The sequence below is a fragment of the Falco cherrug genome, chromosome 3 (genome assembly GCF_023634085.1).
Source record: "Falco cherrug isolate bFalChe1 chromosome 3, bFalChe1.pri, whole genome shotgun sequence".
Lineage (NCBI taxonomy): Eukaryota > Metazoa > Chordata > Aves > Falconiformes > Falconidae > Falco > Falco cherrug.
The window spans coordinates 72,466,516-72,491,636 of NC_073699.1; the positions used below are offsets into that span (position 1 = coordinate 72,466,516).

Here is a 25,121-nt window from a genome sequence, read left to right on the forward strand (position 1 = left end):
GGTGGCTTGTGAATTAAAGAAATGTATGTTTTCTGACAAAAAGAAAATCGTGGTAGGATGTTACATAATCCTCCCACTTCAGTCATTAGGTATTTTTTATGCTAGTATTTTAAGATATATGTTAGAGCGCATAACATTTTGGAGGTCAGATATTTAAATACAAAAAAAAAGTATCCATACAATGTGTAATTTTTCACTGTTTTTGTCTTTACCTACCTTGTTATGCACATGACAATTGCAACTATAATGGCAATCTGTACAGCTCCAATTATTGCTGCAATAAGGACATGCGTAAGTTTTTGTCTACTTGGGACAACATAAAGAATACTAAAGTCTGTCTTTTCACAGTGCTGCCCAGTATATCCTGATTCACACCTGAAAAAGAAAAGAAATATTTCATGGAATCTGTAATTTGACAACAGCCCACTCATTTTGCAGATGAAAGGAGCCCAAGGTGACTCCAGCTGAGAAAGGGCTGGTGAGAAGGCAAAGATGTGGTAGCACTTGGGTTGGGGAATGGTTTGGATTTCTGTGACAAGAGAAGAGACAGAGCAGATATTCTCTGCTGTCTTGGATGAGGTTACTAATGGCCATCTGAAAACACACCAGTGTGGTAAAGGCCCTGACTTGGCAAAAGAATTTTGTGGGTCGTTATTAAATCAGGGCGATATTTAGGAAGAATAAAGCAACTAGGTGAAACAGGTAGACACACAGAAGCATGCTCATGAAACAAAGTGAGCATGCTCTTTCAGCTGCAATGTCAATATGGGGAAGAAGTGACAAAGAGGAAGAGAAACCTTGACAAATGGGGGAAAAGGAAGAATTCCTTTTCAAACTGCAGCCTACAGAAGTGAAATCTTGCTTAACCTATTGGACAAGACCAGCATCAAACCCCTTCCTGCCTTGTCACCAAACTAAAACTTGTCAGAGGTCAAGTTAGAAAACCCAACAGCCCACAACTGTTCAAGTGAGAGTTCATGGAAGAATCCATACAAATTGGCCAGGGATGGGGGAGAAATGGCTGGAGACAGAAGAGAAATGGCTGCTTTAAATGGTACCTTCCCTGAGTAAAGCAGCAATTGGCTTAATGAGAACCTCAGCAGAGGCTGCTCCTGATCAGCGATGTGTTCAGGGAACGTGAGATGTACCAGTGGTGAAGGTGGCAGTGGAAACACACCCTGGAGCAATTCATGTTGCATGGTGAGAGACGCTGAAGCACAACAAGGAAAGGCAAGTGCCACTCAAGACACCGAGCTAAAGTCTACAGACTCAAAGGCCACCACTTGCATCCCTGAGCAAGTTCCTTGTACAGTTATCCTTTAAAACCAACTGATGTGAATACATCATTAAGGGCAAACGAATCAAACAATTGGCCTCCAGCTTTGTAGTAGAAAGCTGGAGAAGAAATACTCACATGCAGACAAACAATCCTTTTGTAAATTGGATCAGATAAGCCCGAGTGCAACACAAAATCGGTCTCATCCATCCAAAAGCTTTGTGCTAGGGTAGGAATTAATTCTGCTTGGAGGAACGAAATAATTACTCCACAGACCTTCCCACAACTGCTAATGCAAATCCTAATCTGCCTTTGCATGCAGAGATTACTGCTGGGGTTTACATGTTCATAATCTTGTGACTCTACTTTCTCCAGCCATGAGCTGCTATGTAAGGAGTTTTGGTTCAGGCATGAGACAAGTTCCAGTAAGAGTGCAGTCATTAAAGAAAAGCCCCCATGTACTGTAAGTAAGCTTGGTAGTGGCTAGGAAGGGAATCAAAAGAAACATGTATTAACGTACAAGAAGGAAGAGGATGGGGCACACGTTGGTAATAATGCCAAAAGAAACAGTAAGGAAGAGGACTCCTTGCTAGCGGACTGAATTCTTATTGTTACTTTGCTTTTGTTCTCATTAAAGAAGGTAAAAGACAAAGTGTGCTCAGTGTGTAAATTGCTTTAAAGCAGAGGAGGCAAAACAAAGCAGAGGAGGCACAAGCAATTCAAAGATGTTTTCTCCGAAACACTGAAGCAACAGGAAATTAGTGAGAAATATTGAATAGAGATTCAGGAGTATTGAATTCCTGCAAAGAAGAATTGTTTGTGTTAAGAACTATATTGGTGGTGGAATGAAGTACTAGGCACTAGCTTAAGCTACCATAAACTAGTAGAAAAGATTTTAAAGCATTCTGCTACATTAATATATAGTGAGACAATACAGCATTAATATAATAGCAAGATAAATAGAGGTCAGTATGGATTTATCAAAATATGTTGATCAGTCAGTTAATTGAGTTAGTTTAAAGAAGTTGCAAGCCCTTTGCAAAGGATTGAAGTGTGCCTCCTTGATGCAGCCTGCCATAAGGACAAGGCAAAACTGCACTGCACAAGGAGGGCAACAGGGGATAGACCAGATCCCAGCTGTGCAAAGGCTGCTAAACTAAGTATTACACATTTGATTATGACAAAACCTTCCTCCCACCTGCCTGCTGTCAGTCCTGGAGGATTGCTGTACAATGAGCAAGGAGATTCGTTGCCCCCAGTGAGAGCAAAAGTCAGAATTTGCTCTGTGCAGGTATTTCCTGCAGTTTTGTAGGTCTTCTGATACCTCACATATATCACTACCAGGAAAGGAGAAAGAAATGAAACAATGTATATGCTAGATGTGTGTGAGAATGCAAAGCATTTGAAATTAACAGTTTGCCCCTAGCATTCATAATTATATTTTCCTTGCCAGAGAAAGAGAGATTTTTTTTCTTTGGTACATGATTACTATGGCAGATTGCTGTCTGATATAAATAATTCATTTCCTTAATAACTCTGCTCCAGTAGGAAACACACATAAAGTATGAGACCATCAGTATTTAAATAGGCAAGAAACCCCCCAAGGAGACCTTATACCTAGGATTAAGAACTGGCAGTCAGAAATTCTTGACCGGAACCATGTGAAGTTTGTTGTGCTAGGTCCAGTGCTGTGCTACTGCTCAGGCTGTTTAAATAAATAATTGAAAGTAGCAATAGTAAATGTATACAATAGAATTTAAAGGGACAGTACACTAATTACAATCATCAAAACATTGCCTATCAGTAATTATTAGAGTAATAATAAATATTTTAACGATGGAATAATAATAGAATCATAAATGAATAAATGTATATATGATTAGTGCCTTCCAGAAAAAAATTCCGAGAAATTAAAAAAATCCATCAGAAATAGTGTTAAACACAGCTCTAGATCAAAAGAATACTGTAATCAAACAGTGCTGCCTAATGCCTGTCAAAATGATGGTGGGAATGCATCCAGTTTGTCAAGAGAAGCAAAGCAATGTGGAGCTCTCTTGGTTCTGGCCAAAGAAAAGAGAAAAACAAGTAAGTCCTACTCAAAACGTGAAAATAAACAAGAAAGGGTCTCAGATGGGAAGAGGAATAGTATAAGCTTTCAAATGCTTTAGTTGACAACCATACTGGCTCTGACTTTCGGGATTCCTGCACTCTGATCAGTCTGGAAACCCTTAAATCTTGGCTGTGCAAAACCCGCTAAATATCCTCAATCAATAAAGATCAAGGGAGAAAATGCAATAGTATCTAATGGATTTACAGCTGAAGTTTCCAAAGGAAAGGAAAGCAAAGAGTTATAGTATCTTCAGCCACATTAATCTGAAAGTACAAACTTGCAAGTTAAAAGTTCAGGAGTGAAACCTCCTAATAAGTAGGGACTACATGTGATTAAGAAGAAGTGGTCCTTTTCTATAAACGACTCTTTTGATTAATTTTATTTTTTGAGAAAAAAAAAAAAAGATGCAGAATTTATTTGGTGAAATGTAAAGAAAAAAATATCTAGGAGCTAAGGAAATAAATTGGACCATTCATATATCCTGGGGAACACTGAATGGCTTAGTATTGAGCATACTGAACTGCTGGATTATACTGTAGACAAAAGGTGTGGTTTAAAGAATATTTTGCAATTTTATACTCTCTAGATGAAGCCTATTATTATGAAAAAGGTCAATAAATGTTAAAATTAAGATATTTATTATTTTTTTATTATTATTAAGAACAGACTGAGAGGTCAATGGGAAAAGCAGAGTCATACAGAGAAGCCATGCAAGGCAAAGGCATTTTTTTGGGTTGGTTTTTTTTGGTTTTTTTGTTTGTTTGTTTGTTTTTTCTCCAGCTAGGATTCAGCAGCTGAAAATAAGACGACAATACTGAGGCAGCACTCAGAGGGATTCAGCTTCTGAACTACCTGGCTGATGGAGCCTCTCCTTTGAGCTCTGTCTCCCACACAACTGGAGCAGCTGGGTGCTGCCCACAGCATAGGGATACAGCTCCTGTGCCACTGCTTAGATAATTGCAAACTGATACATGCTGTAATTATGGCTAGAGAGCATTTTTACTAAGCTTTACAGCAATTTCAAGCACATTTTGGAGGCATGCAGACTTACCGGCAGGAAGCCTTCTGAGTGGAATAAATGAATTCACATTTTCCATGTATACAGTAGCCATTGAAGCTTTCTGAACAAGGTATGTGGTTTCCAATGTAAATGTCTTCTCTTTGATCACTGGCGTCTTGAAAAGAAATGTACATATGCAATTATAAATGACTATATAATATTAATAAAAAAACCTCAACCAATAATAGCATATCCTTAAAAACTTGTAGTGAATGAAGGAATACAGAATAATAAAGCAAAGGCTTAAGAGTGAAGTTTCAGAGGCACCTACAGAGATTTGCCAGAATGTATTGCACTGAAAAATGATCCTCAGAGACATCAAATTTGCTTCTTATGTCAGGTTTCTCAAAGGGAGAAAAGTATTCATGACAGAAACCAGCCAATGCAGGAAGATCAGCAGAGGCTTTGTCAATGGTATTGGGGCAAACAGCAAATACATAGGTACAAAGAACTCTCTCCCATGTCTAAACAGAAGAAAAAACCCTGAAGGTTAGAAGCTGAACTACATTTTGTGATTACTGGGTAGAAAACAAGTCAATAAAGCCCAGATCTGACTGGTATCACCGGTCGTTATAACTGAAATCGAATACACTACAATAGTCGTCTTCCTCAGAGAAACACTTTCATAGAGGGGGAACTTCAAAATCTTGAAATAAGCTTAAATACTCACTCCTTTGGGAAATGTACTGGTTTTGGCTGGGGTGGAGTTAACTTTCTTCACAGCAGCCTGTATGGTGCTGTGTTGTAGATTTCTAGCTGAAACAGTGCTAATAACACAACAGTGGTTTAGCTGTTGCTGAAGGGTGCCTGCACAGCATCAAGGCTTTCTCTGCTTCTCACTCTGTTTCTCCCCTCAGCGAGCAGGCTGGGGATGGGCAAGAGCTTGGGAGGAGACACAGCCAGGACAGCTGACCCCAACCGACCTGAAGGGTATCCCCTCCTGTATGACATCATGCTCAGCAACAAAAGACAGTGTTTTGGTCTTTCCAAGGTGGCAGGTGGCAGTTGCTCAGAGACTGGCTTGGTACTGGGCTGCTGGTGGGATGCAGTGATGGCTTTTGCATCGCTTGTTCCGCACCCCCACCCCCCCACCCACCCCCCCCCCGCCGCCTTCACTTCTGAACTGCCTTTAGCTTGACCAACCAATGAGTTTTTCTTGTGTTTGCTTTTCTGATTCTCTCCTCTGTCCTCCTGGGGGGAAGGTGGAGGTGAGCAAATGGCTGGTCGGCACTTAGTTGCTGGCTGCGTCAGCCTAGCATAGGAAGGCAGTCCTGTCTGCCCCAACATCTTTCCTGCTTTCATGTTACTAAAACTATGTAAAGCTGTATACATTTTCAACTATTCTTTCCCCCAAAATATTCTGTAAAAAAGTCCTAAACACAGAAGTTGATATTTCATAATGAACTTCTTTAAAGAGCAGGAATCTAAAGCTATGAGCGTAATTGTGGAATTAAGTTCATTTCCATGGCAATAGACTATAGCGTCAGAAATACAAGATTATAATCAACTGCAGGTGCAAAGCAAAAAGGGACTGTGAAGAAGAAATCTCTTATACAGTTGCAGATATTTCAAATAACACCAGCAAGAAAGGGAATGTATTTATATAAGGAAAAAAAAAGGCATGCTGTTTTAGGTTTTCCCTGAACATTTCCTGGAATGTTTTCTAATTGTTCCAGGAGGAAAAAAATATCTAGCTATTAGAGGTTTTAGATATAAGCAAGCCTGTTGGTTCAGGCTATGCTTCAAAGATACAGAAGACATGTGTCCACCACTAACCTGAATGAATAGACTGTGTCACGGCACATCTAAGCGGAGAAAAGTGGCGTTGTGTCATCCCAAAACTGTTGCCGCCTTCCTACCCCAAGCTGCTAATTACTGTCACATCTAGTCCCAATCAAAGGCTAGCAGTAAGCTACATACAATTATATTAGGCTGTTCAGATAGCTGCACCATGTCTGGTTTTAATGTATGTACTCATTAATTTATTGTGAGTCCCATGAAAGATGGCCAGGTAACCATGGCCACCCAAGTCAGAGGCAAAACTTGTATTAAGCAAAGAGATGTTGTTAAATGCAGGAGGTGATTCCAAGTGTAAACCAAACATTTACCCACCTATTAATGGGAATCCATTTTTAAACTTAGAGGCCTGCTAGACTGCTTCAGAGATGCAAAGTGAAGCTCTGAATTAACTGGTATAGGAACCTTGAAAGTGTGACTGGATATAAGAGTTCAGATACTTCACCAGAAGGAGGGGGCATGCACGAAAACTGAAACCCTGATGCTCATCTTGGTACAACAAAACCAGCAAGCCAGCTGAATCTGGGAAGAGAGACCTTTCTGATGTAACTTTAGGCAGCCTTTTGCCCTGCAGGAGAAGCAGACTGTCACGGCTGTGGCTCCAGAGAGTAGAAGGTATTATATGTTCAGAGAACAGGTTTAACAAGAATAACTCACAGGAATTTAAAGCAAAAGCAAACAGATGGAAGTGTGGACCATTCTCTTGTACTGGAATAAAAAATAATTCAAAGTAGTTCGATTTAGGCTCCCACTATAAGACCTGACTACTACCTAAAAAAATTTCAAAACAATTCCTTTGCAAAAGGCTCCCTCCGTGCACATCATTTGCTGAACTTCAGACTGCACAAGCTATATACTTTAATAATAATAATTATATACAATGTTTCTTCCACTAACTAGATTTCAAGGGCAATTTATATGCAATGAATAAAAAGCTGCAACTTCTTCTAAATAGGAAGAAAAAGTGGTGTTTCATTACATCGCATAATAAGATGTATATTCTATTTGGAGCCTTTTATGCCTTCATAATATAAGTGAAAATTGACATTAAATCATTCCAACTGGTATATTATATGGAGTGAAAATAAGAAAATTTGTAAAAAAAGAAAAATATATAGAGCTTTTCAGCACTGTGTGGCTTTTCAATAAGAACACAAGGAATGTTGAAAGCAATGGTGGGATGTCTTTACTCTGGGAGGCCATGGGAGTGCAAAAAAAGTATAATGACAGAAAAAACTAAAGGCCAGAGCTAAAAGAGAAGATACCAACATCTCGCAACAAAATCTGCATTAAGACCAGTGCTGAGGAGAAACAACAGCGAGTTACAGTCATTAGCGATTCCCTCCTGTGCAGAACAGAAGCACCCATTTGCAGACCAGATCCTTTTTTCAGGGAAGTTTGCTGCCTCCCTGGGGCCCAAATTAAGGATGTCACCACAAGACTGAAGAGCTTAGAACAACCTTCAGACAACAATCCATTCCTGCTCCTTCACATGGGTACTAATGAGGTAGCAACAAAAAGTCTGAGATTGATCAAAAGAGATTTCAGAGCCCTGGGGAAAATGCTAAAAAATCTGGGAGCTTGGGTAGCATTCTCTTCAATCCTCCAATGATGGGGGGAGACTTTGGAAGAAACAAGTGAGACCAAGATATCAATACCTGGCATTGGGATTGCTGCTTCCACCAAAACTTTGGATTTTTAAACTATGGAAGAGCCTTTGAGGCACCAGGTATACTGGGCCTGACAGGATCTACCTGTCCTGATAGAGAAAATGCATCTTTGGGTGTAGGCTGGTGGATCTGATTGAGGGGGCTTTAAACTAGAATGGATGGAGGAAGGGGATACCAACAGGATTGCAGTAGGTAAGCCAAGCGTTGGCATGGCCTTGCCTGAGGGTGGCAATGCTGGTGGGAACATTTGCACTGCTCCTGGGAGCACAGAGGGCTCAGGAGCATATCTGAAATGCTTGTACACCAACACATGCAGTATGAGAGACAAACAGGATGAACTGGAAGTGTTGGTTGGTTCCCAGAGCCACAATATCATCGGTATTAGCGAGACTTGGTGGAATGAGTCCCATGAATGGAGTGCTGGGATGGGGGGCTGCAGGCTGTTCAGGAGGGATAGGCAGGGCATGATGATGTGGTTGAGAGCTTCTGGGTGGGGGTTAGAGGGATGGAAGACAAAGGAGATGTTTAAGTGGGTGTCTACTACCCATCATCCAGCCAGGGTGCAAGCACTGATGAGTTATTTTACAGGAAAGGAAGAGAAATTTCTGGATTGGTAGCCCTTGTCCTTATGAGAGATTTCAATTTCCCAGGCATCAAGTGGGAATATCGCACTGCTGTGACAAGCAGGTCTTGGAAATTCTCAAGGTTGGTGGGAGATGATAACTTCTTGCCACAAGTACTCCGTGAGCCAACTAGGAAAGATGCCCTCCCAGGCTTGCTGTGTGCGAATAGAGAAGGACTTGTGGGGGATGTGATGGTAGGTGGTTGTCTTGGCCGCAGTGATTATGAAAAACTGAGTTTAAAATTCTCAGTGTAATGAGAAAAAAGGACAGCAGAGTTGGTACCCTAGTCCTGAGGAGAGCAAACTTTTAAGCTATTCAAGGAGCTATGTAGCAGAGTATCCTGGGAACCTGCTTCTGAGGGCTTAGGGGTCCACAAGTGCTGGTCAGTTTTATAGAAGCCTCTTTTAGAAGCACAGGAGCGGGCAATCCTTCCGTGTTACAAGTCAGGCAAGTGGAGCAGAAGACCAGCTTGGCTGAACAGAGAACTCCTCATGGAGCTCAAGAGGAAAAAAGATTGTATGATCTCTGCAAGCAAGGTCAGGCTTCACAGGAAGGTTCCACAGCCATGGTTCTTATGTGTAGGGAGAAGACACGAAAGGCCAAAGCTCAGTTAGAGTTGAATCTGGCCAGTGTTGTGTCCAACAACAAGAAGGGCTTTTTTAAAGTACGTTAATAGCAAGAGGACGTCTATAAAAGCATTGGACTGATACTTGTTGTGAATGGTCATCTGACTCCTAGGGAAGAGGAAAAAGCAGAGACATGCAGTGGGTTTTTTTGGCCTCAGCCTTTAGTAATACTGATGCACCTTGGGCTGCCCAGTCCCCAGAGTCAGAGGACCACGAGTGTGGGAATGATGATTTTCCATTTGTAGACCCTGAAGTTGTGAGGGACCAGCTGTATCATCTGAATGTTCACAAGTCCATGGGGCCTAATGGGATTCTCCCAGAGTGCTGAAGGAGCTAGCGGACGTAATGGCAGGACCCCTCTCGATCATCTGCCAAAGGTCTGGGAGTCTGGGGAGGTCCCTGCTGCCTGCAGGCCAGCCAGTGTCACTGCAATGTACGAGAAGGGTGTGAGGGAAGACCCAGGAAACTGCAGACCTGCTAGTCTAACCTCAGTTCCTGGGGAAAATTATGGGGAAGATTATGCTGGGTGCTGCTGAAAGGCATTTAGAGAATACTGCAGGCATCAGGCAGAGTCAACATGGGTTCACAAAGGGAAAGTCCTGTTTTAACTAATTTGGTATCCTCCTATGGAAAGGTCACCTGCCTAGTGAGTGAAAGGAAGGCGCTGGATGTAGTTTTTCTGGGGTTTAGTAAGGCTTTTGATAACGTCCCTCACAGCATTCTTCTGTGCGCTGGGTGGAGAACCCACCGAAGGGCAGGGCTCAGAGGGTTTTAGTGAATGGGGCTACATCTGGATGGCGACTGGTCACCAGCGGTGTTCCTCAGGGTTCAGTTCAAGGGCCAGTCCTGTTCAATATATTCTTCAATGACTTGGATGCAGGAGTTGAATGCACCATTAGCAAGTTTGCTAATGATACCAAGCTGGGAGGTGCTGTTGCCTCTCAAGGGACAAGATGCCTTGCAGAGGGATCTAGATAGATTGGAGCATTGGGTGGTGATTAATGGGATGAAATTTAACAAGTCCAAATGCCAGATTCTGCACCTAGGACACAGTACCACCAGGCATAAGCATAAACTGGGAGAGGAGCGGCTGGAGAGCAGCCCTGCAGAAAGGGATCTCGGGGTGCTGGTCGACAGCCGGCTCCGTGGGAGGCTGCAGTGTGCCCTGGCAGCCAAGGGGGCAGAGCACATCCCAGGGGGCATCAAACACTGGAACCAGCTGGTCAGAAGAGGTGATGATCCTGCTGTATTCAGCTTTGGTGTGGCCTCACATCGAGTGCTGTTCTGGGCCCCACAATTTAGGAGGGTTGGGAAGGTCTTTGAATGCACCCAGAGGAGGGCAACACAGCTGGTGAAAGGGCTGGAAGGCATGTCCTGTGAGGAGCGGCTAAGGACTTTGGGCTTGTCTAGTTTGGAGAAAAAGAGGCTGAAGGGTGACCTCATTGCTCTCTGCAGCTTCCTGAGGAGGGGAATTGGAGTGGGAGATGCTGATCTTCCCTCCCTGGGATCCAGTGACAGGACACATGGGAATGGTTCAAAGCTGCAGCAGCGGAGGTTCAGGCTGGACATTGGGAAGCACTTCTTTACCAAGAGGGTGGTCAGACACTGGAACAGGCTTCCTGGAGAGGTGGTCGATGCCCCAAGCCTGTCAGTGTTTAAGAGGCATTTGGGCAATGCCCTTAACAACATGCTTTAGCTTTTGGTCAGCCCTGAATTGGTCAGGCAGTTGGACTAGGTGATTGTTGTAGGTCCCTTCCAACTGAAAATATTTTATTCTGTTCTACTTTCCTGTACTGTACTCTACACTATTCTATTCTATTCTATCCATGCTATTATTTCTGAGAGAAAAGGAGAAAAGATTAACACCTATGCAGATCTGTTCTTTGCCATAACTTGTGAAAGACAGAGGTGTTTTGTTCTGGACAACAATGCTTTGAAGAAAAGCCACTGACATGCAGAAGCATATTTGCTCTGAGGATGTACCTAACACACATGCAGGCTACTACCGTAGCATAAAATAACTGAGCAGAAAGTTAAACTCTGCCTTATTTCATTTATGTTAAGGTTATTAAAGGTAAGGTAAGCTTCACAGAGATAAAACATTTTCAATCAATGTGATTCAGCATATTATTTTACTAAAAACATTGTAAAACAACCTAACAAATACAGAATTTGCCATTTTTTCCCCAGAAGTTAACAGAAAAGATCACATGAGAGAGGTTTGCATCATTTCATCAGGAATGTCACAGCTTGATGACATTCTTTCATACTAGTCTTCCAGTAAAGTAATTTCCACGGCACTCGGGGGGAGTCTAATCCTGTGACCACTGCACAGGGTGGTGAGAAGCTGGGCAAGTTAGAGGAGGAATACAGCAGGCAGAACTCACAAACCATGCACATCTTCTTGCCAGCATTGCAACATGCTGTAAGAAAAAAGGTGTTCACAGGTCTGTTTCAGTTACAGAAATCAAAGCTGTAAGGCAGACAAGAAGGAACCTGCATGCTCTGTTTTCTCATCTTGTGAAATCATAACCAAACAGCACAGTCAGCACAGTACCTTTCACCTCTGGCCGATACTGCATGCCATCATCTTTCTTTCCAACTGCGTTTGTATCATCTGTTTCTAGATGATAAATACATGCATGGACAGCTATTAGGGAAGGCTTACTACCAGACCACTATATGTATGTCATTGAGAAGCCAGAAAAATAGTCAAAGAAGTATCTTAATTGCAGTAAAACTGGACACATTCCCACATTGTTTCACCCATACAACCAGGTTGGTAGCACACTTGGTCAGAAACAGTCAGTAACCCCAGGGTCCAGACCAACACATGGCACACCTCGGGCTTGTGTGAGGTCTTGGTGACAGTCTGTTTTGGTTTTGGAACTGTTCAAGTTACAGATCTAGATGTAACTGTCAAAGAGATGGTGGAAAGCTGTTATTCCCATGAGAAAGTCCTAACTGCAACACCCCAAAACTGAAGTGTCATGCACAGGATTAACTACAAGGCAGTGGACGGAGGGTTTCAGTGGGCTGTTCCAACACTGAAAAAGGAAACGGATAAATATTTGTTTGATTGGGGCCCCAACTCAACTCACCTTGGAAGCACATTGTACAGACCACAGCAGCAAGAGAGGACATTTGCAACACACTGGTATTCCTTTTGCTCTCCCGCTTCTTACTACCCCCTCATATAAGGCCCGTTGGACTATTGCTTAGATTATTGTAAGAGCTTTTGCCATCTTTCCAGGTAACAGCAGCCAAAGAAAGGTAATGTAAACACAGCATGTATGTATGTAGCGTAAACATACCTCTCTGTGGGAACCTCTAAAATACATAAATAAAAGTGGGGAGTTCACTGATAACTGGATCAGTGACTTCTGATCAAAAACGGGAAAGGGAAAGCTCTACCAAGCCCACTTATGTCAGAACTTATATTTACCAGAAAAACAAAATTAAGCCTACCTGAGCAGTGTCCAAGATGCCTGATATCAATCTGCTCTTGCCTCAGACATGATGCTTCTCTAACAAAGCATGGATTGTTATAGGAACTTCCATCAGAAGCACATACAGGATTAAAGCTGTATCCACTGCAGTCTATATTACATACACACCTGTTAATTGAAACATACAGCAAAACAAAGTTGACATCCAGCAAACAAAAATTAAGTCATGTTGAGCCCCAAGTAATCAGCAGTTCATACACTAAAATCAGGGGAGAAAAGCGTGTTGCATGAGGATGCTGAAGAATTTGCTGAGGTCACAGGCTTCTAAGCAGAATGTACAAAACTACGAATAGGTGCTTCAGTGTGCTTTTTAATAATGTATTGATGTTTCTTGTAGTTTTACTATAATATCAATCTAATCCACACCTGGAAATTGATAACACATTACTAGGAAGATTTACTATATTAATATAACAGTTTGTGGTGTCTGTTCTGAAGTGTGAACAAAACCAGATTAAAACTATTCTTTTCTGTGAGTGTCAGGATCCCTGAAAGGGAAACAAAAGAAAAGGACTCCAATTTCTGTTAAGCAGTAAAAGAAATTTCTCTATTTCAGAGGCTGTATAGAATCATTATGCTTTGCTAACTGTGTCATTTCATCAAGTCATTCATTCATACCTTTGAAAGTCAACAGAGGGTTTATTGCATTGTATTTAAAACAGGTTTATGCAATATGGATTATTTCATATTGCATCCAATCAACACTTTGGCTGGTTTATACACTGCATATTCCATATATTTTGCAACTATGGATTATAAAATTAAAGTGGGGGAAAATTAAGACCTAGCATGTAGCTGGTTCCTAACCACACATACCTAGGACAGCCAAAGACTTAGACAGGGCAATGACTTACCTGTTTTCAGTTAGATAGTTCTGTTGCTCCAACAAAAAGTCCTGAAATTTTACACGTGTGAATGGCACAGGAAAACTTTCCAGCTTTTCAAGCTCTACCCTCTTGTTTATTTTAATCAATATACTACTTTTTAACTGAACCTCTGTTTTTGAATGGAAGTTTCTGTGTGTGCCTCACTTTATTCTGCAAGCTCTGCTCTGCCTTTGGACTGGGTGGCTGCAGAATGGGGGGCAAGGTGGGCACCAGGTCCAGCTCTTAGCTGAGTTCCTCCTGATGCCACGAGAGCAGGAAGAACTGCTCTGCATCTTCTGAGGAGGTGGCAGTAGGCATGCAGTCCTCTCCTTGCTGGAAAGCTCTACACAGGGTGCACATAGTCTGATGGCTAGGAGCTGCTGCTAGCTTCATCTTGATTCATTCTTGTAAGACCGAGTGTGAAGAAAAAAACTGAAGCTGCTAACTTGACAGGTTTTTTATGTTCTTTCCAGCTGTTCCAGATGCAATTAAATTATTAAATATACATATGTGTGCCTCAGGTCCGTAACAAAACTCACAGCAGGACCCAATTCAATGCTGCAGAAAGACTGAAGATGGCCAGCACACCTTTCTCTCTCCTTTTTCCATGAGCAGCTTTTGTTGCCTAAATTTAAAGACGTCAATTTTGCCAGTAATATTTTGTGCCTGTGAACTTCAGATTGTTGCTTAACAAAAGAACAACTCTAGCATAAACAGGTTTTTAAGTGCACCTACTGACAGTGAAAAACTGCCCCAGTAATGAGTCTTTACACATCTTAGTGACATACCTCAAAGTACTCATGAAACCGCTAAGTATCAATATGATGAACATACAATAATTTTTCCTACTAGAAATGTCAATGGTTGTAAACCTTGGACCCAGGAAAGGAAGTACTATTTTGTCACATGCTCCCACATGACTTTAAGCCTAATAAGCCTAATAAGCGGTTTATTAGGATTTACTATATGCAAATAAAAGGCTCATGGCTCAGCAGTTGTGCACATTTATTAACACAAATGAGTGGAGTGCTAGTCCTAATTTCTATGATACTGGCATAAGACACATGACATAGAAGATACAGATGCTTACAGATATCCTCACTCAGCCTTAGCACTCAGGAAACACCACTGCCTGCGCACATCCATCCTTGTCACATTTCAGCACATTTGCATATGTATCTCCAGACCAACTCCACCTGCATGCCTATGTCCAAACAGCTCTAAATCTGTCTGAAGTCACCATCCAAGGTGAGTGGAAGCAGGAAACTGCTTATGTTTTCATGCTTTGCTGCATTTAAATTTAACATCTAAAGTTAAATGCTTACTTACTTAGCATTGCTAAATGCTTGTTTTAGGGGTAGTTGTGAATTCCTGACCCTGTTTTTCTGATAAACACCCCCAGTCTTAGCTCTAACCATCTTTTCAATGTACAAAATTTTCTTTTTTATAATTTAAAATTTAAAAGTAGGAAAATCATAAAAAAAAAAAAAAAGAAAACCTTAAGTGCTGGGGCAGTGTGAAGCAGCTGAAGCCCACTGACCAGGTGCAACAGGCTTGCCGCTGCTTTCTGTCCTTGGAGCAGGACAGACCTGGTGATTGCCAGGAGTGGGAGCAAGTGAAATACCAGCCTGCTGCCAGGCTGGATACTGGGATTTGCTGGAGGCTTGCAAGCACACCAAATGCCCGGTGGGGCCCCACTGGCACAGCAGACCCTGAGCAGCTGGCAGACACTGCTGCTTTGCACCCGCAGGCATGAGGGCTGCAGGCACACCAAATCTCCAGAGAGTGCCTCACCAGCCGGACAGACCTGGCCATGTGCCTGCTGCCCACCTGTTTCCCATGCTGCTCACCCACATGCTCACTGAGTGGTGCAGCTTTGGGGTGGTCCTGACTGCCCTTCCCCATGGGGAGATGGGACGGATGGTCATGGCGATTTCTGCCCCACTGTGGCTTGCTGTTGCTGGCCACAGTGCCTGGCAAAACCAACAGGGCTCCCGGGGCATCCCCCAGTGTTTGTGATCCTGATCTCCAGGATCTGCCCCCTCTTTTGGGATCCACACTGCCCTCCTTCCAGGTACTCTCCTGCTCAAGGGCACTGGCTTTCAGGACACCTCTTCTCTCCAGAGACCAGGCCCTCAGTTTCCCAGTCTAAGCAGTCTATCTGCAGAAGTGCACTGTATAACCAGCTTTCCAGCTGCTGACTCCGTCTCGTAGCTCTTTATTAACTGGAGGATTCAGGATCTGACACTTTTGTTGAGCCTGGGCATTATCCAGAATTTACAACCAGTCCGTGCTGGTTGCAGCTTAGGAGTTGAGACGTTCAATTTCAGACATTCACCCCCCTGACATGCATCCAATTACCTGCCTGGTGCTGTTAGCTACTCCTTTGCCTATGACCAAATGCCAAATGGTATGCCTGGCCTTCACCTGGCCATTTAGTTATAGGTGTAGATGCTTCAACAGAGCTGTCTGGCACATAAAAGCGGGTGGTTTAAGTATGCCATGGGATAATGAACAGTTGAACTAATGTACTTAAAAAAATTGAAACTATTACGCTTCATTATTCCAACATAAAAGCCTGAAGCCTTTCAGAAGGCTGAAAGGGAATGATTTAAAGTGACGATGTGGCTGGGGCGTGATCCTCTGAAGGGAGCAATGCCTCTGCGGATGCAGCATGGTGGCAGAGAGGGAGCCAGGACTGCACATTCAGAAACCTCTACCCATCAGAGAGTCCGCATGGGGTGCAGTGAAGTTGTCCTTGCTTATAGCCAGCTGGCACTAGACCCAAAATACAGCCAGGTCTGCCTGCACAAAGTGCCAACTGGTGACATGGCAGCAGAGAAATGTGGGCAGTGCTGCTTTCAATAGAAAACATGAAACGAAAGTTGTTTTTAACCACCTAGTGTTTGTGAAGGAAGGTAAAACCATAAGAGAGACAGTTGCTGCTCTGATGCTGCACATCAAACACATCAAAGCCGGTGGCTGAGTCTGCAAGAGGACAGGACCACCAGCACAGACTGAAACAAAAAAGAAGCTCAGCAAAGTATTGGAAGATACAGAAACAAACTCGCTATGAAATAGCAAAGCTGTGTTACACCTTGAAGTCAAAGAACTAGAGAAAGCAGAGAATAGCTTGATACCGAGGAGATGGCAGAAAGTCCAACTTCCTGAGGGCAGTCACCACTCCCCTCCCCCCCCCCACCCCCCAAGCCAATTTGAGTCCTAAAGCCAGGCAGAAGTCAAAGTTCAAGGCTATCAAGCACAGCCCATGGGGCTGAACCATCCCACGGACAATACCAGCAGTACACAAAGTATGGGAGAAGATGCAGCAGACTGTTAATGAGCTAAAAGTGGGCCTCAAAGGGCAGAAATCTTATCAGGGGCTTTTGCAGGCAGGAGAAGCTGTGTGGCACCATGGACTGTGGGCTTTTCTTCACAGCTGGAGACTGAAACTTGACAGAGAACTGAAGTCCCATATTGTAATCTGTTCCCTGAGAAGTCCTTCTTATGTTGGGGAGAGAGCTTGAAGAGATCAGACAACAACACAGAGAGATGCTCAGGAAGGGAGGGCAGGAATAATTTGCGATCTTGAAGTGGGAGCGGGGATATGTGGGAGTCGCACAGGACGGGCATCCAGAAGTAGAGTAGACCCTAACTGTAAAATTCCTAAGACCCCTCCTTTAAGGCACTTACTCTCACTTCTGCCTTGGCCCCCACCCTCACTGTGTCCGTGTACAGTGGTCCATGACAGCAGTGCCACATGCAGTGCCCCAAGCTTGGCTGTGCAGCTGTGGACACTTTCCAGCACAGCTTGGGCCAAATGACTGAATGGCAGCACTGCTGTGAGGCTGGACTCCTCTGGCCACCAGCCCGCTACAGGCACTAGCCTAAAAATTTAGCTTCAGAAGCAAGAGGATGCAAAGGTGTTGAGCGTATTTCAAATTCACATACCAAGTATAAAAATATTAGGCTATACAATTAGAGATACAATATAATAATGTGCAACAGAAGGCGATTTTATAAACCAGGAGGATCAAAAAGCTTATAGCAGCAAGATTTAGGTTAGGATATTAATCCATATAAAAAGGGTATTTTGAAGAGAATTTTCCACCTTACTTATACTCACTTTAAAGAGGTTCTAAAACACTATCCTGCATTTAAGACAACATCGCGGGTTTGATTCTAGCTTTAAATATTTTTAACATTGTTTTTTAGGTACCATTTTTGTTCTATTCCGAAGCAAGATGCATTTTCATCCATAATTACCAGTGGAAATACAAATTATGCATGCTGTAAGCATGTGCTTTCTGGTGTGAGCAGGTAGGTGTATACTGAAATTATAGTGTACCAAAATGGATGGTTTGCAACAAAAAAAAAAAAGATTTTTTTTAAAAAAAGAATAGTATCGATCATAAAACACTATTTGTAATAATAGGAACCTACTCAGACATAGAAACTGAATTTCTAATGTGAGAAATTAACTATCTAGAACCTCTTAATCACTGCTGGTTTGACCCCTCACTATGTTTTCACAGATGCTAAAGGCTGGTCTGAGTTTGGATGGCTGACACAATCCAAGGAGATGATAGCATGTGATGATGTCAGTCATAAATAAATGCAGAACAAAATCTTGTATTTGAGCTTCTAGTGTGGAAAATCCGAGGTTCAAACCCAGATCTGCATTGCTTCCATGCTGCAAGCAGACCAAGAAGGTGAACATGGGACAACCACAGCGGAGATGAGCAGCCAGCCTGACTCCTGGAGTCACACGTGAGAAGTCTCCTGGGTAGGTGGTGCTGAAGCTTAAGCCCTGTCCTTTAGGCAAATGCCGCTCTGACAGCTATGTTTATTGCTCAGGAGTGACCCCACAAGGAAATCAGGAAGGACCTTGGGAAAGAAAATGCAGAATCATGGGAATTTTCAGAAAGAGAAATATAATTCTTTTGAAAACTTGCAAAACAATAACACCAGAGTACTTTTAAACAGGATGGTATCTTTCTCCTAGCCCTCAATTATTTGCTTCTGCTATTTGGAGTAACTTCCAGGAACACCTGCCTGAAGACCAGCAATGGTGCAAGCATAAATTGTTGTGTGAAGTTGATCCTGAGCTGCTATAAGTGAGGATTGTTGCAGCACAAACAAGCTAGCAGGCTGCAACAAGGCTTTTACCATCAGTCAGATTCTACTGTCCATGCTGTTTCTCCTTCCTCCAGAGATCAGACCACACTGCTCCTCCTTCCAACCGTTTCCCCTACAATCCTCAGGGCTATTCATCTACTTAGCAGGAACGAGCTACAGCTGCACATCATCCATGTCAATCAACCCACTGCCTTCAAAACAAGGCCACAGCTGCATGTTATCAATGTTAATCAACCCACTGCCTTCATTGCTCTATAAGGATAAGCACAGCAAAGTCTGCATCAAAAAAAACCCCAAACCCCTGCAATAAAAGGCTTCTCTAATTTATCAGTTGCTTTTTCAAAGCACCAGTCTTCCTTCAGGCTTTCCAAAGCTGTGCCACATAGGGTAAATCAATCATCACATCCTAATAGAAGACTATGGTAAAATCTTAGCTCTGTTACTGATACCGGGCATTTTGCCACCATGGCTTAGAGCTGAGTGAGGATGCCACAGCTTGAGCCTCACTGCCAGTCTGCTGTTGGCTTTTGTATGTGTTTGACAAACATGATCCTGCTTGGTGCCCCATGAAAATAAAGAAAAATTACCAACTGGCACCCTCAGCCTGATGTGTGGCTGCTCAGCACAACCTTCAGAAGAAAAGTGTTAGTCAAGGAAAAGTCAAATAACATAATTGTGTACTAAGGATGCCTTGAAAGTGCTATGCTTCATACCAGAAAAAAGTGAACCAGTGCTTCAAGTTTTTGCTATAACAGCTTGTTGTAAAAGTCACACTGGAATAAAAGGAGTCAGAGAACTACAAGAGTTTTTATCCCTGTAACCTTCCTATTGGTTTTAACCAAAAGGATTGAAACGGGTAGTTAATTCTCCAAGTCGATGTCTTGTTGGAGAAGATTGCTGCTCAGTGTCCTCAATAGATTTTTTTTTTCTGTTGCTTAACCCTGGAAACTCAACAGGGCATATTCAGGTGTTTTTCCGAGGTACTAGAGTATACAGAAAAAAGCCCTTAATTTTGTCACCCATCATCAGAGAGCTGACATCCTAAGAAAAAAGGCACCAGCTTGCTGTGGCAACATGCTTTTAGAAGTTGCATGCATATCATTCATTAACACCATTAGCTAAACTGAAAAGCATTTCAATTTCAGGAAAGTACAAAGTGCTATAATTAAACCAAACAAAATTTTTAGGTGGCTTTAATAAATAAGAAATGAGAATGTACAACTCATTTATTAGGGGCTACTAGGTGTAACAAAGAAAATGTGTTTAGTGAAATGATGTGACACATTTGAAACAAGCTCAGGCTGTAAGAGCACTCACTGCTATCAGTAAATTAATTAGATCCCCAGAGATCAGAACACATTTCAAGGCTCATTTTTGTTTTCAGGTTCAAGGTGTACGTGGTATATTGGAAGTTCTGTGTGCTTAAAACTCATAGTAGATTCAAAGAAAAAAGGAGGAAAAAAAGGAAAAGGAAAACATGAGGGATTTGTTGAGTGGGCTTGGCTGCTGAGAGAGACTGGTGTTTCCAACCACCAGATCGGGCTGCTGTGTTTGTGCCCATCTGGGGTTTGCTCACAAATGTATTTTTCTGGCCTGGCCTCACAAAGAATGCTGCTTGCTACCCCTTCCCAGCAGCCGACAGCAACAGTAAGCTTTCTCAGGTACTCACCTATTTATTGGCACATCTGCTTACAAACGTAAAATGGAAACACTGGTATAAAACAGAGTGGGTGAAATGCACACAGATGGATCAGGGTACGCTTGATGGAATAAATTTGATGAATTGAAATAGCAGAGGTGTTGCAATTGCAGCTAAGAAGATAACCATGTCAAATGAAGGATTACCTTCCATTTGATGTTTCTTCCCTTGTGTGCAATTCTTCCCAGATGAAACCTGAACTAAGAAAAGCTGGATTTCAAAGTGACTTTCCTACCTATGCGACTAGAGCTGAATCTTCATTAGGTTTTTTGGCATCTTTTAAAAAATCCCTTTATAGCACAAGAAAAGTAGATTTCAGTTCTACAAGCTTCTCTGTGCCCTACTTGAACGTCCTCTCTGCCTTTACTTCTGCCCAGCAATGCAGAACACCCTTTAAACACCGTAAGTTTCAGCTACTTTCCAGCTCTCCCTTCACTCTCTTTCTTGGTTTCATGGCATGGTTCTTTCTAACCACTGTAGAAATTTAGTCCTTACCTGCAGTGAGCTTCTATCAGCTTATGTGGTGAACTGATGCTTGTTCTCACAGGAGCAACCTAACCCTCCCTCCACCCTCGAATAGCAGAAACTTTCAAAGACTTGGCACTCACTGCTACAAAGACTGTTAAAAATATACATTAAAATAACGGGCCTGGGTTATTATCTGTCTAGGATCTATTCAATTTCTTAATAGTTAGTATAATGAAAAGACCATTATACTATTCCTTTTGTATCAGGATTTCCTCAGCCCAGTTTCACAAAATTCAGTAATCCCATGACACAATCCTAAATCCCTTGTTTGGGCAGATTTCCTGTATTGTTTGTGTCTCTGTTTTGTTTTACACACAGATACTTAGGGTTTTTTTCTGCTGGACCAGAAAGCTGTGAATTGCATTTCATAGAATCATAGAATAATTTAGGTTGGAAAAGACATTTAAGATCATCAAGTCCAGCTGTTAACGCAGGACTGCCAAGTCCATCACTAAACCATGCGCTTAAGCACCACACCTACACGTTTTTTAAATACCTCCAGGGATGGTGATTCCACCACCTCCCTGGGCAGCCTGTACCAATGCTTGACAACCCTTTCCATAAAGAAATCCTTCCTAATATCCAATCTAAATCTCCCCTGGCATAATTTTTGGCCATTTCCTTTTGTCTTGTTGCTTGTTATCTGGGAGAAGAGACCCACCTGCCTAGAACCTACTCTCATTAGCTATTGGGAGCAATAAGGTCCCCTCTGAGTCTCCTCCTCTCCAGGCTGAACAACCCCAGTTCCCCCAGCTGCTCCTCATGAGACTTGTGCTCCAGACCCTTCACCAGCTTCGCTGCCCTTCTCTGGACATGCTCCAGCACCTCAATGTCCCTCCTGCAGTGAGGGGCCCAGAACTGAACACGGGATTTGAGGTGGGGCCTCACCAGTGCCGAGCACAGGGGAATGATCACTGCCCTTGTCCTGCTGGCCACACTGTTTCGGATACAAGCCAGGATGCTGTTGCCCCCCTGGGCACACTGCTGGCTTATGTTCAGCTGACTGCCCACCCCCGCCTCCCAGGTCCTTTCCCCCCAGGCAGCTTTCCAGCCACCCTTCCCCAGGCCTGAAGTGTTGTGTGGGGTTGTGACCCAAGGGCAGGACCCGGCACTTCTCCTTGTTGAACCTCACACAGCTGGCCTTGGCCCATCGGTCCAGCCTGTCCAGATCCCTCTGCAGAGCCTCATTGGTAAATGATGGAGAGCAGCTTGGTGAGCTCCCTGACCAGCTCCCTCAGTACCCTCAGGTGGATCCCATCTGGCCCCATCGACTTGTGCACGTCTGAGTGGATCAGCAGGTCAGTAACCATTTCTCCTGGACTGTGGGGACTTTATTCTGTTCCCCCTCATCCCTGCCTTCCAGCTCAGGGGGCTGAGTACCCAGAGGGAAGCTGGTCTTGCTGTTAAAGGCTGAGGCAAAGAAAGCATTACGTACCTCAGCCTTTGTGGCAATGTCCCTCACCGCATCCAATGAAGGATGAAGGTTATCTTTGGCCTTCCTTTTGTTTCTAACATATTTTCAAAAACATTTTTTGTTATCTTTTAGGCAGTAGGCAGCCTGAGTTCTAGCTGGGCTTCTACCTCTCTAATCTTTGCTTTGCATAACCTTGTGACATCCTTATAGACATCCAGAATTGCCTGCCCCTTCTGCCAAAGGTGGTAAACTCTCCTTTTTTCCCTGAGAAATTTACACAGGATTACGATACCCTTTCTTAAGAGTATCTCCATATGATATACCCTATAAAGGTAAAAAAAAAACCCAACAACAAAAAAAAACCACAACAAAAACAAAAAAAAAGGTGGCTATGGTAAATGAGTGAAAAAGTGGTCAAAAGAGGCAAGTATAAATTAGCATGTTGTATCTCAAACAGACTAAATCTTTCCCTGGAAGACAAACTAGATAGACAAGACAGACTGGGATTTTAGAATTTCCATATTGGTATTTCTAAGTCTTAATACTTGGACTTCTGAATTTCTGGTTTGGCCATTGTGAAAACAGACGCTATATAAATTATAGACCAGTGGAATCTATGTGTTGCCAAGACACATTTACTTTTCAAGAAAATCTCATAAAATATTAATCTCAAAAGGTCTATGTGGGGATCAGTTGTCAATCTTTCTTGAAAATCTACATTATGAGTAAAAACAGATCTTTAAAAGCATAGTGCACTTATTAAAAAAAGACCGAATGTGCTGAGAATTTAATTTCCATATTTCCTCTGTTAAAAAGCAAAATATATGTAAAAGTGAGAAAATGACACATCTGAACTTTTACAGTGAGGCTATTTTTCAGCTAATGATTTCTTTATCAAAGACCAAAAAACCCCACCCCAAAACAAAAAAAAAAAAGGAAGAAAAATTATATTTATTACAGCCATTTAGGGACAGAAGGAAAGGAAGTTTGTTGCTGAGCATGGTATGGAGGACAAGATGATCACTTCAATGGGGCCTTGGCAAGGTGGAGGAACCTCCCAAAGTCTGAAGATGAAGAGAAAGCCACAGGACAGATTGGGGGTGGACCGATGGGGAAGCAGCTCTGCAGAAAAGGACCTGGGGGTCAGGGGAGCAGCAGGCTGGGAGGCTGCATCACAGGAGTGTTGCCAGCAGAGCAAGGGAGATGACTGCTCTCCTCCACTCAGCACTTATGAAGTCCCATCTGGAGCACTCTGTCCAGCTTTAGGACTCTCCCAGTAACAGCAAATACTTTGAGAAACTGGAGAGGGTCAGTAGCAAGCCACTGTGACAGGTAGAGGGCCAGAGTGTGTGCTCTGTAAGGAATGGTTGGGGGTACTGGGCTTGTTCAGCCTAGAGAAGAGGAGGCTAAGGAGGTTACTGACTGCTGTCAACGGCCTAAGAGGGGTTATTGAAAAGGCAGAGGGAGGCTCTTCTCAGAGGTCCACAGTAGAGGGGCAAAAGACAACAGTTACAAGTTACGGTGAGAGAAATTCTGACTGAACACAAGGAAATTATTGCTCAAAGTGAGAGCAGCTCAGCCCTTGAACAGATGCCCAGATGCCAACTCTCCCTTTGGGGAGATGGCCAGGCCTCTCCTGGTGAAGCCCTTGAGCCACCTGAATGAACTATCCCTGGCTGCAGTGCAGGGAGTGAGCCTGGACCAGACAACCCTCTAGAGATCCCATCCAACCCAAATTATTCTACAGTTCATGGTTTTATTCTGGATATTATTTTCCTGAAGTCACAACATACTTTAAAATGCCTTTTAAAGCAACATTCCTTCCAACACTTACTAGATGTTGGCATGCTGTTTTACTTGGGTATCTAGTAGTGCTTTGGCACATGCTGGCTAGGCATGCAAGAGGAAGGAAACACGCCACACAAAACAGTGCAAGAGCAGAGGATATAACTCCTCATAAGCAGTACTACTTTTTATGTTGGAAACATACTTCACATTTGAAGAAAAAATGTAAGATGAAACGCCTATTCTTCAATTGATTCAATATATTTAAAATGTTGATATTAAAATAGTATAAGTATATATTACTTATATTTACTATTAATGTGATGTATATAGTCTTTATCTTTAACATATAGGTATTAAAATTTTCTTCCTTGCTCTGAGCATGAATTTTGGTATGTGTAAGAAGAAACTTATGGAAAAAAATGACCAGATAATAGTAAGAAGCTTTGAAAACATATGGAAATCAGGACCATCTGAAAACTGAAGTCTTATGAAGAAATATATATACTTAAGAGCCCACCTTACTAATCACAACGTCAAGAACACCCAAACCCACACGTAAATCTATTCTACCAATTTATTTCCCAGTACCACAAGTGGCTATTGCAAAAAAATAAATCAAAAAAAGTTGTTCAGCTCTCAAAAGACAGTAAATAATAACTTAATTTTCAATCGTATGCAGTAAACTGAGGCATCATGTTGCTTAGAAGCTTTATAAAAATCACACTGAACATTATTTAACATTCACTTGGAATCTTTAATAGCCACAATAGTATTACAAATATTTATATACACTGCTTTCTTTGAAGAGTTAAGTGCTACACTGATGAAAAGTATTTTACAGCCACATCTGTTTTCATTTGTTTTGCATTCATACTGTATTATTTTAAGTGTTTCAATATTATCGGTATACTGTCCGCTGACTGTAGCGTACTGATGGGCTGATGTGTTTGTCACATGAACAAACAGTAGAACTGAAAAGTCCAGGGTATGCTAAGAAAAAACTGCAGTCTGGATAC

The 25,121-nt window shown here is 42.5% G+C and overlaps 1 protein-coding gene across 2 annotated transcripts in view; it reads right to left on the minus strand.

Moving 5' to 3' along the window:
• TMEFF1 (transmembrane protein with EGF like and two follistatin like domains 1) overlaps nucleotides 1-25,121 on the minus strand; it is a 130,645-nt gene that overhangs the window by 2,725 nt on the left and 102,799 nt on the right. Inside the window, exons 6-9 of one of the 2 annotated variants that reach the window (XM_055706313.1) lie at nucleotides 12,631-12,779; nucleotides 11,720-11,785; nucleotides 4,438-4,561; nucleotides 217-375 (exon numbers count right to left, since the gene is read on the minus strand). In XM_055706313.1, the coding sequence (XP_055562288.1) occupies nucleotides 217-375; nucleotides 4,438-4,561; nucleotides 11,720-11,785; nucleotides 12,631-12,779 (498 nt within the window). The remainder of the gene's footprint in view (nucleotides 1-216; nucleotides 376-4,437; nucleotides 4,562-11,719; nucleotides 11,786-12,630; nucleotides 12,780-25,121) is intronic. The other variant, XM_055706314.1, reaches the window with a different exon arrangement.